The sequence below is a fragment of the Nicotiana attenuata genome, unplaced genomic scaffold (assembly GCF_001879085.1).
Source record: "Nicotiana attenuata strain UT unplaced genomic scaffold, NIATTr2, whole genome shotgun sequence".
Lineage (NCBI taxonomy): Eukaryota > Viridiplantae > Streptophyta > Magnoliopsida > Solanales > Solanaceae > Nicotiana > Nicotiana attenuata.
Genome location: NW_017670271.1, coordinates 44,588 through 59,441, shown reverse-complemented (window position 1 = coordinate 59,441; position 14,854 = coordinate 44,588). Strand labels below are relative to the sequence as shown.

Here is a 14,854-nt window from a genome sequence, read left to right as displayed (position 1 = left end):
TTAGTTAACCTAGAAGTTTTGATAGATTTTCTAATAGTGTTACCTGTAGGTGGCTTCAAAATGATGTCAAGCCCGGACCCTTTCACATTCGAGGCATCGTCCGTGAAGAGGGTCCATACCCCCGATGATGTACCCGATTTTAGAAGTTCTTTCTCTACTTCGGGTAGGAGGGTCGGTGTAAAATCGGCCACGAAGTCAGCTAAGATTTGAGACTTGATGGTCGTTCGGGGTTGATATTCGATATCGTACCCGCCATGTTCGACGGCCCATTTAACCAATCGGCCCGATAACTCGGGCCTATGCAAAACATTTCGGAGGGGATAAGTGGTTAACACACATATTGGGTGACACTGGAAATATGGCTTAGGCTTTCTAGATGCGCTTATTAATACAAGTGCTAATTTCTCTATGTTTAGATATCTAGTTTCAGCATCTCCAAAAGTCCAACGTACGTAATAGACAAGAAACTGCGTACCTTTCTCTTCTCGAACTAGTACCCCACTTACCGCCATCTCGGATACTGCCAAATATAGGTAAAGCTTTTCATCTACCTTCAAAATATGAAGCAGAGGTGGGCTCGATAAGTATCGCTTCAATTCCTCTAATTCTTGCTGGCATTCCGAGGTCCATGAGAAATCATTTTTCTTTTTGAGTAAGGAAAAGAACCTATGGCTTCGATCTGATGACCTCGAAATGAATCGGCCCAAGGCGGTTATTCGTCCTGTCAGCCTTTTTACGGCTTTCACACTATCTACGATAGTGATATCCTCGATGGCCTTAATCTTGTCGGGGTTGATTTCAATTCCTCGATTTGATACCATGAAGCCAAGGAACTTGCCCGAACCGACCCCGAAGGCACATTTTTTCGGGTTAAGCTTCATGTTGTACTTCCTCAAGATTTGAAGGTTTCCTGCAAGTGAGCTAAATGGTCCTCTGCGTGCAGGGACTTAACCAACATATCTTCAATGTAAACATCCATTGATTTACCTATCTGTTCCTCGAACATTTCGTTAACTAGGCGTTGGTATGTAGCTCCAGAATTTTTTAGCTCGAAGGGCATTACATTGTAATAGTTTGTTCCAAACTTAGTGATAAACAAGATTTTCTCCTGGTCCTCCGGGTTCATCTGAATTTGATTATACCTGGAGTAGGCGTCGAGAAAGGTAAGGATCTCGTGGCCGGCCGTGGCATCGATCATGCGATCGATGTTAGCCAGTGGAAAGGAGTCTTTAGGGCATTCCTTGTTTAAATCCTTGTAATCTATGCATATTCTAAGTTTGTTCCCTTTTTTAGGGACCACAACTACGTTGGCTAACCATTCGGGGTATTTTACCTCCCAAATGGACCCGATTTTAAGAATTTTAGTTACCTCATCCTTTATGAATGCATGCTTTACCTCGGACTGGGGCCTTCTTTTTTGCTTCACCGATTTGAATCTGGGGTCGAGGATTAGCCGGTGAGTTGTTATTTATGGTGGGGTCCCTATCATGTCTAAATGGGACCAAGCAAAATAATCCATGTTATCGATAAGAAATTGAATGAGTTTTTTCCTGAGTTCGGGGGTTAGCCCCGTTCCCAGGTATACCTTTCGCTCGGGCATATACTCAATCAGTATGAACTGTTGCAGCTCCTCGGCCGTTGACTTGGTTGCATCTGACTCTTCGGGAACAACAAAAGTTCGAGGAGTAAGGAAATCCTCTTCTTCTTATTCAATTAACTGTTTCTCCGATTTGGTCGAGGCTGGGGACGGTGATTGCTATTTAGCCGTCTGCTTATCTTTGGTGCTCGATATTTCCAAGGTCGAAAGTGCTGACACCGGCGTTACCTCATCGATTGCGAACATTTCCTTTGCTGCGTGTTGTTTCCCATAAACCGTTTTCACACCATCCATTGTTGGGAATTTCATCATTTGATGAAGGGTCGACGGTACTTCCCTCATGTTGTGAATCCATGGCCACCCGAGTAGTGCATTATATCTCATGTCGCCTTCGATGACATGGAATTTTATATCTTGGATGGTCCCGGCCACGTTTACAGGTAGGATTATCTCCCCCTTCGTTGTTTTACTTGCCATGTTGAAGCTGTTTAGGACTCGAGACGCAGGCACAATTTGGTCCTGGAGGCCGAGCTGCTCTACGACCCTTGATTTGATTATGTTTGCCGAGCTACCTTGATCCACTAGAACACGTTTAACTTGAATTTAATTTAGCAAAATAGAAATTACCAGGGCATCATTGTGCGGTTGAGAAATTCCCTCCGCTTCTTCTTCGTCGAATGATAGGACGCCTTCGGGCACATAACTCCGGAATCCGCTTTTCTCTGGTGATCGAAACCTTGGTACGTTCGAACATAGGCCCTTGTGGAACATCGAGTCCACCAACGATCATATGAATTACATGTTGCGGTTCTTCCTGCTCATTCTTTCTATTGGTGTCTCTTTCTCTAAAGTAATTCTTAGCTCGATCACTGAGAAACTCTCAAAGGTGGACCTCGTTGAACAATCGAGCTACCTCCTACCTCAGTTGTCTGCAGTCTTCGCTTATATGGCAATGTGTGCCATGATATTTACACATTAAGTTTGGATTTCTTTGAGAAGGATCGATTTGTATAGGTCTGGGCCACCTTGTGACTTTGATCCTCCCGATAGCCGATACGATCCCTGATGCATCAACACTGAAATTATACTCGGATAACCGGGGTGCTTTTGTGGGATCGTATGTTTATCAAAACCATTCTTGCTCATAAGTCCCCGTAAGTTTTGTACTCGATCATTTCTTCGATCATTCCTTGGAGAATTACGCCCCGAACCGTTGTTTCTTCGGTCTGCGACATATGGCTGATATCGTTCCCTATTTGATCTTGATTCCTTGTCGTATCCCTTGGGGTCTTAACTGCCAATCTATTTGGATGAACTGCACCCGAGGGGGCTCCCAGTTGGTCGTCCTCGACCCTGATCTTCGATTGGTAATGATTATGTACATCTGCCCACATTACAGCCGGATACTCGATCAAATTTTGCTTCGACTGTCGTGACGCGATCGAACTCCGCTCGTTCAACCCCTTTGTAAAAGCTTGCATGGCCCTATCGCGCCCCCTTTTTTCCTCCTCACGGAGAACGTCCCGATTTTGACATTTCATGGGGGAACAACTCTTTTCCTTTTGGGAATTGGATATTTGAAGAGTCGCCACCTAACGAATTAAGGTGCGTTAGGGCACCTAGAGTAATTAAATCATGAAACTAGTTTGCATTACCAGAGATTAGGGTAAGGGCTAGAAATAACCTTGAGGGGAAGGTGTTAGGCACCCCCCGCGGTCCATAACGGTAGGTCCCGACCGAACTTATATGAATCAGTCATTTTGAACAAGTAAACAGTTCACCACGTATTTGCAAATAAGGGCATATTTTTATATTCTAAATACAGAGACGATTCAGGTAATGGGAGCAAGAGAGAAACTTGAACAATTTGCACATGTATATGTAAAGAGAAGAAAGTTCAAAAAAAGTTAAACACATATGGAATTGGGAAAAGGGGGTCCTAGGTTGGTTAGCCTACAGGATGATACCCACACAATGCCCGGTAATCACTCCTCAATGAGGGGCTACACGTGGCATTAGCGCATAGTCATCATATCAGTACTACCCAATTCCCTCCCATTTGGTCATGGCCTAAAGCGTTCTAGCAACCTTGAGAGCTATCCTATGCGTGCACTACATGTCCCTTCCTTGTGGCCCTGGAGGTATTTAGGACTTCTATTCAGGTACTTCTAGACAATCCTAATGCACTTAAAGGAGAAAAATCTAGGCGTCAAACAAAACAATTAGGACTGCACTGAAAGGAGAACAATTAAAGGCTCACATTTACCTCCACAAACAGAGCTAACAAGTGCACGTCTTAAACACAGTTTTAGGTATTTAAAAGAAGCCCTAGAACAGGATATCTAGGTGAGCAGAGAATATACAGTATTGAGTTAGGACCAAAGTGTGAAAGGCATATTCAGTTTGCCTACTGATTTTAGACCTGTTGAATATGAGCAGTCTCAAATAACAAGGCAGAGTTTTATAGGTTTGCAGAATTTGAGTCGTCCTACGAGCTTTCCTAGGCTTGTAATAGTGATGTCCTATGAGCATGGTATCTAATCACTGATCAGGAATGCTGTAAACATTAAGCAATTTTAAAACGGCAATTTGAGTCCTATAGGCATGCTTTCTAGTGATGTTGATTGAGTTGGCTAATTAATCTGATTCAGAACTTACAGGCGTGAGGTAAAGTCGGACTGATTTTAGATCCTATAGGCATGGTTTCTATTAAAGCATAAGGCAAAACAAGCAGAATTTGTTTGACCAAAGCGAAATCCCTGTAGGCATAATTTCTATTAAGGCTGATTTAGACCCTATAGGCATGATTTCTAATTGTGAAAGTAAAGCAAGCAAGAATTGATTTGAACCAAAGCAGATCCTATAGGCATATTATCTAACAAACACATCAAAATAAACCCTCTAGGCATGTTATCTACCAACCTTACCCGCAATATACAACTACCCTCCCTTTTTCACTAGCCAACCCCAATGTTTGTTTAAAATTAATTATTACAGACCAAGAACTGAATAAATTACATAAAATATAATATACATTAAACTATAAGGAGCCTGAAGCAGACATAAAGTAGTTTTCAAGCCTTCAGTAGCCTCAAGTGCCCAAAGTTCCATAGCCAATTTCATGTCTAGGTGTGTCAGAGTTCCCTAAGGACCTCAAGGATCCCGGGCAGTGCTCATACCTAGACCTTTCCAAATGAACTGATTTATATGTAGTGTCGAAGGGCCAGCCCTAATATGCCAGAATGCAAAGAGATATCAAGGGTCTCAAGGCAGTACACATACCAGAGGGGCAGGACTTAGTAATCTAAGAGTAATGTGAGAGTGTATAATAATTTGAAAGAGTTTGGTAAACAGTAGCAAATAGGGCCTTAGGGGGGCAAAAGATTTTCTGAAATCAATACTAGTTAGGGTGGAAAACAGTTTGAGAAAATATGAATAACATTTTGAGATTAGAGAGCAAGTCACAACACACAGTTTCAGAAATATTTTGGGCAAACAGACTTCACACAAGGAGAAAGGGGGTAGGGGACACATATGGATGCACCTTAGTGATAGCAAACCAATACACAGATTCCTCAAGAAGTTGTGGAATTGACAAGTTAGTTACAAAGACATGCTGAGAACACATATGTCTTCAACCATGACCAATACACAAACAATGCAGCTTGAACATACTAGTGAACAAATAGGATTCGTGCAATTATCTAAAGCAGGATTGGGCATGCTAAACAGTATACTAGTTGTAATCTTTAACATAACCAAACTTAAACATGCTGAATGATACAGTAATTAGGCAGTGTAATCTAAGCATGATGATTACATATGGAGCACATGACAGTAGAATAGTAAATAGAACTGGAAATCACAACTAATGAACTGTAGCAACAAAGAAACACATAGTTTTGGGATTTGAATTGATTGAGGACATACCGGTTAAGGAGAGAATACAGAGTATAGAGTAGAGATGGTGCAAATAGTTAGCCTTGGCTTACAGCCGGCTGGGTTAGTGAGAATTACAAGTAACAGAAGAGAATAGAGAGAGCTTTTGAGAGTGTGAGAGTGTGGAGGAACTAGTGTCCGTGTCTAGACGTTAAAATAAAGAGATTTTATATAGTGGCTAAAGAGTAGAGCAAATAAGATAAAGCAATCAATAATCAGTAATTAAGGAAATTCAGAATCAATTACACGAAGATTTAGCATAGTTTTATCCTTTAATTAAGGAAAATCAACCAACGATAATGACAGGAATTAATTAAGGCAACAAGTTCAATCAGGCCGAGTAAAAGTGAGAATCAGTGATCTTATTTAAGGAAAGGAGTTCAAATTAAAACATAGAACTTCAGAATAGGGGGTGAAGGGTTTAATTAAGGAAATAATTATGCAAAGAGTCAGCAAGTATCGCAGACAATCTCAAATAAGGCAGGAAAGGAATAGTCAGGAAACAGATTGATAAATCACGCATTCAAATCAACACTGATTAAAGGGTAAAATATAGGTTTACCATGAATAGGCAAAAATGAATATAGACACATAGAATCAGTAGAAAAGTCGAACCAAGAACCTTAGTAGAGGCATATTAAGATGAAAATCACAAGACATCTAATTAGGCTAAAGAAGAATCACAGGAACCAAAGCATAAGGCAAAGTCGGTACACAAGTAACTCAGAAACCAAGCAAAATGTTGAAAAATTAGGGTTTTTAGCATAAACGAGTTAGGGTTAGAGCAAACCTTACGAAATCGGTTAAAACACATAAGAAATAGAAGATTAAACACTCAAAATTATCAAATATTTTTGGAAAAAGAAAATTCCGGGAAACCCTAGTTTAGAAAAATGGAAAACCATTTGAAGATCAGGGGGTTTTTGTAAAAATTAGAAGGTTCTTGTAAAACTCATACGAAATAGGTTCGATCTATCTCAGATCTTGCACATATCTGAGAAGTTCAAAGGACAAAAATTAGGGCTTCGAGAAGAACAACACAGAGGTGAAGAATCAAGCTTAGAAACCCATAGATCTAAGGCAATATAGGAAGATCTTACTCGGAATCAAACCGGAACAGCCTGAAACAGGCGAGAAAGGGCCATAGATGCAAGCAAACTAACCATGGTCCCTTGAGGACCCTGGAGATGGTGATACCAGTACAGGAGAGGCCATTAGAGGCCTGGGGGTGGTGAGAAACTACCATGGATGGCCATAGATGAGTGACGGTGAGGTCCGATTAGGGTTAGGTTTTGAGAGCATTGGAGAGGAAAGGGATTTCAGGGCGGCTGTTTGAGTGAGAGATGCCGGGTTTGGGGGTGGTCGTTTAGTTTAATTTTGGAAAGGGGGAATCTGGTCCGTTGATCACAATGATCAACGACCAGGATTTAACAAGAGCTGGGCCGGGTGAGTGGTGGATTTGGGCTAGGTAGTTTTAGGTTGAAATTTGGCTGGGTATTGGGTCAATTTTAGAGTCAGAAATTGAATAGAAAATGGAGCCAGATTTTAAATATCCAATTTTAACAACTAAATAATTTATAAAAAATAATAAATGAGTAGCAAAAATATCTTTGTGCACTAAAATGATTTTAAAATAGTTATTTAACATTTCAAAAATATAAAAGATCATTTTATGCATAAATAATATAATTATATATTAGTATGGGCTATTATTGCAAAGATGTGTAATTTAGCTTAAAAAAATGCAAATGCAATTACAAAAATGCACTAAAAATATTTAAGCACTATGTTAGCATAAATAATGAATTTAGATGGCTAAATCATCACAAAAGTAGTAGGGAGGTTAATTATTGGATATTTATATAATAAAAAGAGGAGAAATAAATTGATTTGGAGCCTTTTAAAAATAATAGAAAATTACAAAAAATACTTATGCATGCTTATAACTGCATATGTACTATTTTGAAAGTATATATATGTATTAAAATATGTGAGGAAAAATTGGGTATCAACAGGCCTAATCATTTGAGTCCAGTGGTAATTTCATTCGCTCCATTTGAAATCGGGATACAAACTTCCTTCGCATTTCATCACCCCTCTGTCTTATCTTAAAAATGTGTGATTTTACTTGTTGCAACCTTTATGGCCCCGGCATGTGCCTTCACGAAGGAGTCTGCAAACATAGCAAACGAATCGATAGAATTCGGTGGCAAGTTGTGATACCAGATCACCGCTCCTTTCGACAAAGTTTCCCCAATTTTTTTCAACAAAACCGACTCGATCTCGTCATCATTTAAGTCCTTTCCTTTAATCCCAAATGTGTACGAGGTGATGTGTTCATTAGGATCGCTCGTCCCGTTGTACTTAGGTATATCTGGCATACAGAACTTCTTAGGAATGGGCTTCGGAGCCGCACACGGAGGAAATGGCTTTTGTACGAACTTTTTGGCACCCAAACCTTTTATGACCGGGGGTGCCCCCAGTAGTTTATCTACACGGGAGTTATACGTCTCCACTTTTTTGTCATTATCCTCAATCTTTTTCTCTCTCGACTCGATTCTTCTGGTAAGTTCCTCAAGCATCCTCATAATCATGGGATCCGTCCTCGAGCCATTACCATTCGATCTTTCTAGCACCGGCTCAGTACGGCGAGTGATTCTGGCTTGACCTCACTTGGAGTTTTATTCTGACTGTGAAGCTGAGCTATAGCAACCTGTTGAGCTTGTAGCATTTTGAATATTACTTGGAGGCTAACTCCCCCATCTGCTATAGCGTGTGTTCCTTGGCCACTAAATCGGACTTCCCTGCGTACACTTCCTCCAGGGTCTGCGCCTAAGTCTGTATTCAAAGCAATGTGTGAATTAACATCGACTGGTTCTACAATCGGCACTTCCCCAGGGTTAATCGGTTGTACACCGGCTCCCGGAGCAATTACATTGTTATTTTCCCCGTGAAATCCAAGACCATCATCGCCATGTACGGGTGCGTTTTGTGAGTTTGACATGTTTCAACCTGAGAACAGAAATTCTTGACTAGAACAAGTGTGCAAATAACGTGTGTTATCAGAATCAGTACTGAAATAATCACTATTATCTTTAGCCCCACGGTGGGCGCCAAACTGTTTACCCAAAAATTCGAGTAACAATTAAACTTGTTTTGTGGTTTTAAAGATATGTGATTTATTCTAATACTAATTGATAAACTAGGAATCATACGTATAAGTTAAAGAAATAAGTTAAATCAAACCAGTCGTGTAAGCAGACCTCGACCTCGAGCAAAGGCGACCTCGAGTTAACTGAACAAGAACAACAAGAACAGTATAATAATAATAAGACGATTCAGACGAACAGTAGGCAAGAAAGTGAAAATATATATTATTTTCTCAATGATTGATCCTCGGTTACAAATGATCGGAGTCCCCTTTATATAGTAGGGGAATCCTAAATAAGGTATGACTCTAATTGTAGTAGGGAATCTTATTATGCAGCTGTCTAACCGCCCAGTACAAATCCATCCCGGAATTTACGCCGTGATCTTAGGGCCACCGCGGGAATCTCGCTCTTTCTATTATAAAACCATAACGATATTATCTCGAGGTTGGTCATACTCGGCCCCGGTGTTCATCTAGCATTCCGATCTTCGAGTATAGTATTCTGCCATCGGGCTCGAGCCCGGCAATATCGAACTTGTTTCTCGATGCGACCCCTCGAACCTATAAAATCGGGGACACATGATTTTACCGTGTACAAAGAACTAACTTTAGGAGATGTGGCTAGAAGAGAATACCATAATTAGGAGTTGCCATCAGATTCCCCTGTCAATTTGTTGTATAAATTGTGGAAAACTCATCATCTGTGGTAAAATTGTGCCAACAACTTGTCCGGCTCATTTAGTTATGAATTGAGTGGTCCTTAGTATTAGGGACTGAATTTACGTTATGTTTCTCTGTATCTATTCAGAAATTAAGGAAGAAAATATGTACTATTAGAAACACGAGACATATCAACGCGTGAGCGCACAAACAAAAAAGAAAAAGAAAAAAAAAGGACCAACGTAACATCACATCCCAGAAAATGGTGTTTCACTGAATTGCGCATCTGCCAAGCAAATACATCTAGAGAGAGTAAACAGCATATCCTTAAGAGAGGATAGACATATATCGAATCCTATATATGTTATTATATACAGGATATAAATATTGTAACATTTTTATTAGCTCATTTATTTCATAATAAGATCACTCAACTAACCTTTTCAAGTATTTTTAATTTCACCATATAAACAAGCAATGTAGGACAACTGATCTAGCAATGGTCGCTCAATCCTGTAATGAATCTAAAAAGAAGGATCTTGAAATTTCTGAGTCTTCCAAACCATGGACAGTGCAGATTTAGCAGTAAATTATGGTGAAATGGGAACTCCCATTTAAATTATGATAATGAAATCTCAGACGTGGTCATGGTCTTTGACCATTAGTACAATATCGCGTGCACGGACAGGGTGTCAGGGTGATAAATTTATGTTCAATTTTATCCATTTACCACCACTGATAAAGAGTAGAAAAAGAAGGTTGACTTAATTATTTTTCCACTATATTTGTTCTCAACACCTGGACCAGGCAATGTCTATATTGGTCCATAGCTAAGCAAGATACAAGACCTAGCTCTTCTCTTCAAATTAAATATTTTTCCCACTACTGTTTATTAATTTATAAGGATCTTGATGCTTAATTAATTAATAAGAAGCACACTCTAGCTATACCTTTTTTTTTATTGCGTCTCCTTGTAATTTTTTCATTTAATACTGGTGGGACAAAGAAAGCTAATTTTTCCAAAGTCAGTGGAGCAGGGACCCACTTATATAGTGTATGTGGTGAGCGAATAAATGAGAATTAATTTGAGGACCTTCCAGAAATGTACTAGCTTTACAATTAACTTTATTATTATATATGCACAGTACGTAGTTTAATAGTCGATCTAGTTGAGTACTCCCTCCGGTCCAAAATAAGCGATTTTTTTGAATATTTTCACACAAATTAAAAAATCCACCTTTTAGCATTAATTAGTAATGAAATTGATCATATTAACCTTTACTATCTCACATAAACACTCCTAACACATATTCCAATACTATTTACTCCAAGGACAATGTAGGAAAAAAATAATTAATTCACTCTTGAAATCTGGAAAAATCACTTATTTTGGACCACAAGAAAAAAATCAAAAAATCACTTATTTTGGAACGGAGGGAGTAGTTTTCTAGTGGGTACAACATGCACAAATGTGAGTATGTCTAATTTATTAGCATTGGATCAGTATAACAACCAATCTCCTTATAGTACACATGGTCTAGCAGCCACAAATAAGATCACATCGGGGAATTGATATTAAACTATATTAGCTAATAAAAATCATGAGAAGTTAAGAGTTAATTGCTTGATAATTTCTTTGCATCCGCATGCTTGAGTCTTAGAAGCCAAACACCCAAAATTGGTAGCAGATAACTGATGAAATATAGTCGAGGTATGCACAAATTAGACCGAACATCAGGGGCGGATCCAGCACAATAATTACGGGTTCTCGTGAATCCAGTAGTTTTTGTCTAGATACTATATGTGTATTGAAAAATCCATTAAATATATAACCTAATCCATTAATCCCGTTAATATTATATATTAACTTGAGATTTCTGCAGGAACTCATAAAATTTAAAATTCTGAATCCGCCTCTACCAGACATCGTCATTATTTAGATAAATAAAAAATTAAGTGAAAAGGACGAAGAGGAGGCCGTTTGTTGGCATTGTCATAAAATTGAGTTTGGCATGCATTTGAGTTTGATATTAAATTAGCCGATTTCAGCACAACCACCTCTGGTAAAGCTACCCATCAAAAAAATAGGAGAAAAAGTAGTCCTAATTAAAGTTTGAAGTATTTATCAAGCAATATGCATCTTCCTCAGATATTTAATTTACTATACCTCTCTTATATATTATTAGGTGAATATTTAGTATTTCCTTAATTGTGCCTGGCGCACCCATATCTACAAGCCCAACTAACCACAGTTGTAGGCATATATCATAATGTCTATATTCAATACCCTATCGTACTCAAAATTAAAGTACTACAGTACTCCCCATTATATAAACACTCACAAATTCAATCCTTGTGTTGCACTCTTTTCTTACCCAATATTTCTCTAGACCAATATGGAATACTATGGCAAGAGAAGCCTCCATAGTTACTTTGATAAAGAAAGAAGATCATCAATACAATCCCCTCCTCGTCTTTCCTTCAATTCTCATCTAAACTTATCTGAACACGAACTTCTCTATAGTCCTTCAAGATCTTCTAATGCTAGTGCAACCACTATGCTTTCCTTAATGCCCTCTCCTAGCCCGGATTCTCCTTGGACACTTTCCCCTTTACAAACACCATCCCCCTCTCTCCTCTATCATTGCATCGCGTCCCTCCATCGCCACGAGGGCACAATTTATGCCATCGCCATTGCAAAAGGTATTGTCTTCACCGGCTCAGAGAGTAGCCGGATACGTGCATGGCGACAACCGGATTGTATCGAGAGAGGGTACCTCAAGGCAAGTTGTGGTGATGTTAGGGCAATTTTGGTCTATGGTAGCATGTTATTCACTTCACATAAAGACTACAAAATCCGGATATGGAATGTGAATGCATCCGATAATTTTCGAGGCAAGAAAATCATAACCCTACCTAAGTCCACTTATTCATTTCTCAAATTTCCTAGGTCAAGTAGTAGCAATCAACATAAAGATTGCATTTCTTGCATGGCTTATTACCATGCAGAAGGGCTTTTATACACAGGATCATGGGATAAAACAGTCAAGACATGGAGAATCTCCGATAATCGATGCGTGGACTCGTTCTTGGCTCATGAAGATAATGTCAACTCAATTGTTGTAAATCAAGAAAATGGTTGTGTTTTCACATGTTCATCCGATGGTTCAATAAAAATTTGGAGAAGAGTATATGGACAAAACTCTCATACTCTTACAATGACACTAAAATTCCAGCCATCACCTGTTAATACATTAGCCCTAAGCACTTCACTAAATTCTTGTTTTCTCTACTCTGGATCCTCAGATGGATTCATAAATTTTTGGGAAAAGGAGAAAACTTCCGGTAGATTTAACCATGGAGGATTCTTGCAAGGGCATAGATTTTCTGTCCTTTGTTTGGTTGCAATAGAGAAATTGATATTTAGTGGCTCAGAGGATACAACAATTAGGGTTTGGAGAAGAGAAGAAGGGAGTTGTTTTCATGAGTGTCTTGCTGTGTTAGATGCACATAGAGGTCCAGTTAAGTGTTTGGCTGCTAATTTGGAAATTGACAAAGTTGTAATGGGATTTTTGGTTTATAGTGCTAGTTTGGATCAAACTTTTAAAGTTTGGAGAATTAAGGTTATGCCTGATGAGAAGAAGGTTAATATTTCCTCGGAAGAAAATGATCAGCAGAATGGTGAAAATAAAATGAAGACAATGGAATATGAGTTAAATCCTGTTTTATCTCCTTCTTGGGTAGAGAAGAAACTACGAGGGAGCCATCATTTTCACTAGGAAAAAAATAAAGTTAGTTTACTTGAAGTCGACGTGTATATTATTTTGTATTTCAAATTTCAAGAACTATAAATGATCCCATAAATCTGTGTTGCTGATGACATCTTATTTATGGTGGGACAACTCATATACTGTCCGGTTAGATTTTATACCACTATGACTAGATTATTGACATAGTTAAACATACTTTTCATCTGTTTCACTTTATGTGACATAATTATTATTTGGATATTTGGGGAACCGAGAAATTTTCTTAAGGGTATTCATACGTAAAAACGATTTTCAACAAAAAATGTTCAATATATATATATATATATATATATATATATATATATATATATATATATATATATATATATTATAATGTAATTTTTCGTAATTTTGCGATGAAGGTGGTCAATTGATGTGACGACCCGGCCCGTCGTCACGTGAGTTACCGCCCCGTTTTCCCCATATTATGTTTCTCTATGCTTCATTATCGGTATTTGAGGTAATCGAGTTGGATTGGTTTGTTTTGGTAGGAAATGGGACATTTAGTCTCTTTAAGGAAAGCTTGTTTTGGAAAAGTCAACCGGAAGTTGACTAGTTAGTTAGAGGGCTCGGATGTGATTTCCGGTGATTCAGTTAGCTTCGGGGGAAGATCCGTGACTTAGGAGCATGATCGAAATTGGTTTTGGAGGTCCGGTGTAGAATTAGGCTTGAATTGGCGAAGTTAGTATTTTGGCAAACTCCGGTTGGTAGGTGAGATTTTGATCAGAGGGTCGGAATGGAATTCCGAGAGTTGCAGTAGCTCCGTCAAGTGATTTTGGATGTGTGCGCAAAATTTCAGGTCATTCGGAGATGTTTTGGTCGGGTTTTTGATCGAATGCGTATTGCGGAAGTTTTGAAGAAGCTTAGGCTTGAATTCGATGTGATTTAATGGTTTTAGCGTTGTTTGACATGTTTTGAGGATTGGAACAAGTTTGAATAATGTTTTAAGATGTGTTGGTAACTTTGGTTGAGGTCCCGGGGGCCTCGGGGTGATTTCGGGTGGCTAACGGAAGGAATTTGAAGTTGGAGAATTGCAGGTTTTTGGTTGCAGCAGGTGTTTCCGCATCTGCGGAAAAGAGATTGCAGATGCGGTCTCGCAGAAGCGAGCTAGGCCTCGCAGGAGCGAAAATAGGAGCCCAGGTCAGGTTCCGCAGAAGCGGGACATTAGGTCCCTTAAGCGGTCCCGCAGATGCGAAGTTGGACCGCAGAAGTGGAAAGTCGCCTTAAGTGAAAGGTCCGCAGGAGCGGACGTTGACCACATAAGCGGAAGGTGCAGAAGCGGAAATAACTGGCAGGTTAAGTGAGAACATCTTCTTCGCGAATTTTTGAAAGAGTAACATTTTGGACTCCGAACCTTGAGAGCTTTGAGGCGATTTTGAAGAGGGATTCGAGGGCTATTATCAGGTATGAACTCTTGGGCTTAGAACTTGATTTTATGGTGTATAAACATGAATTTGGACTGAATAATCAAGGAATCAAAGGTCAAAAATGGTGGTTTAGGGCTTGAATTTAAAAGAGTTTAAAATGGGGATTTGAGGGGTCAAATGGACCCCGATTTTGATGATTTTGATATGTATAGACTCGTGGCGAGACGAGGAATCCGATGATGTAAATTTTATAATTTTTCGAGAAGTGGGCCTGGGGCTCGGGTTTTGCCAACTTCGTGATTTTCGATGTTTTTCAAGTCTTTTGGATTGG

The 14,854-nt window shown here is 39.2% G+C and overlaps 1 protein-coding gene across 1 annotated transcript; it reads left to right on the top strand.

Moving 5' to 3' along the window:
• Positions 1 to 11,692: 11,692 nt before the first annotated feature.
• On the top strand, positions 11,693 to 13,277 carry LOC109237055 (myosin heavy chain kinase B-like). Its single transcript, XM_019403299.1, has one exon. The coding sequence runs from the start codon at positions 11,744 to 11,746 to the stop codon at positions 13,124 to 13,126; it is 1,383 nt and encodes a 460-aa protein (XP_019258844.1). The 5' UTR covers positions 11,693 to 11,743; the 3' UTR covers positions 13,127 to 13,277.
• Positions 13,278 to 14,854: the final 1,577 nt, after the last annotated feature.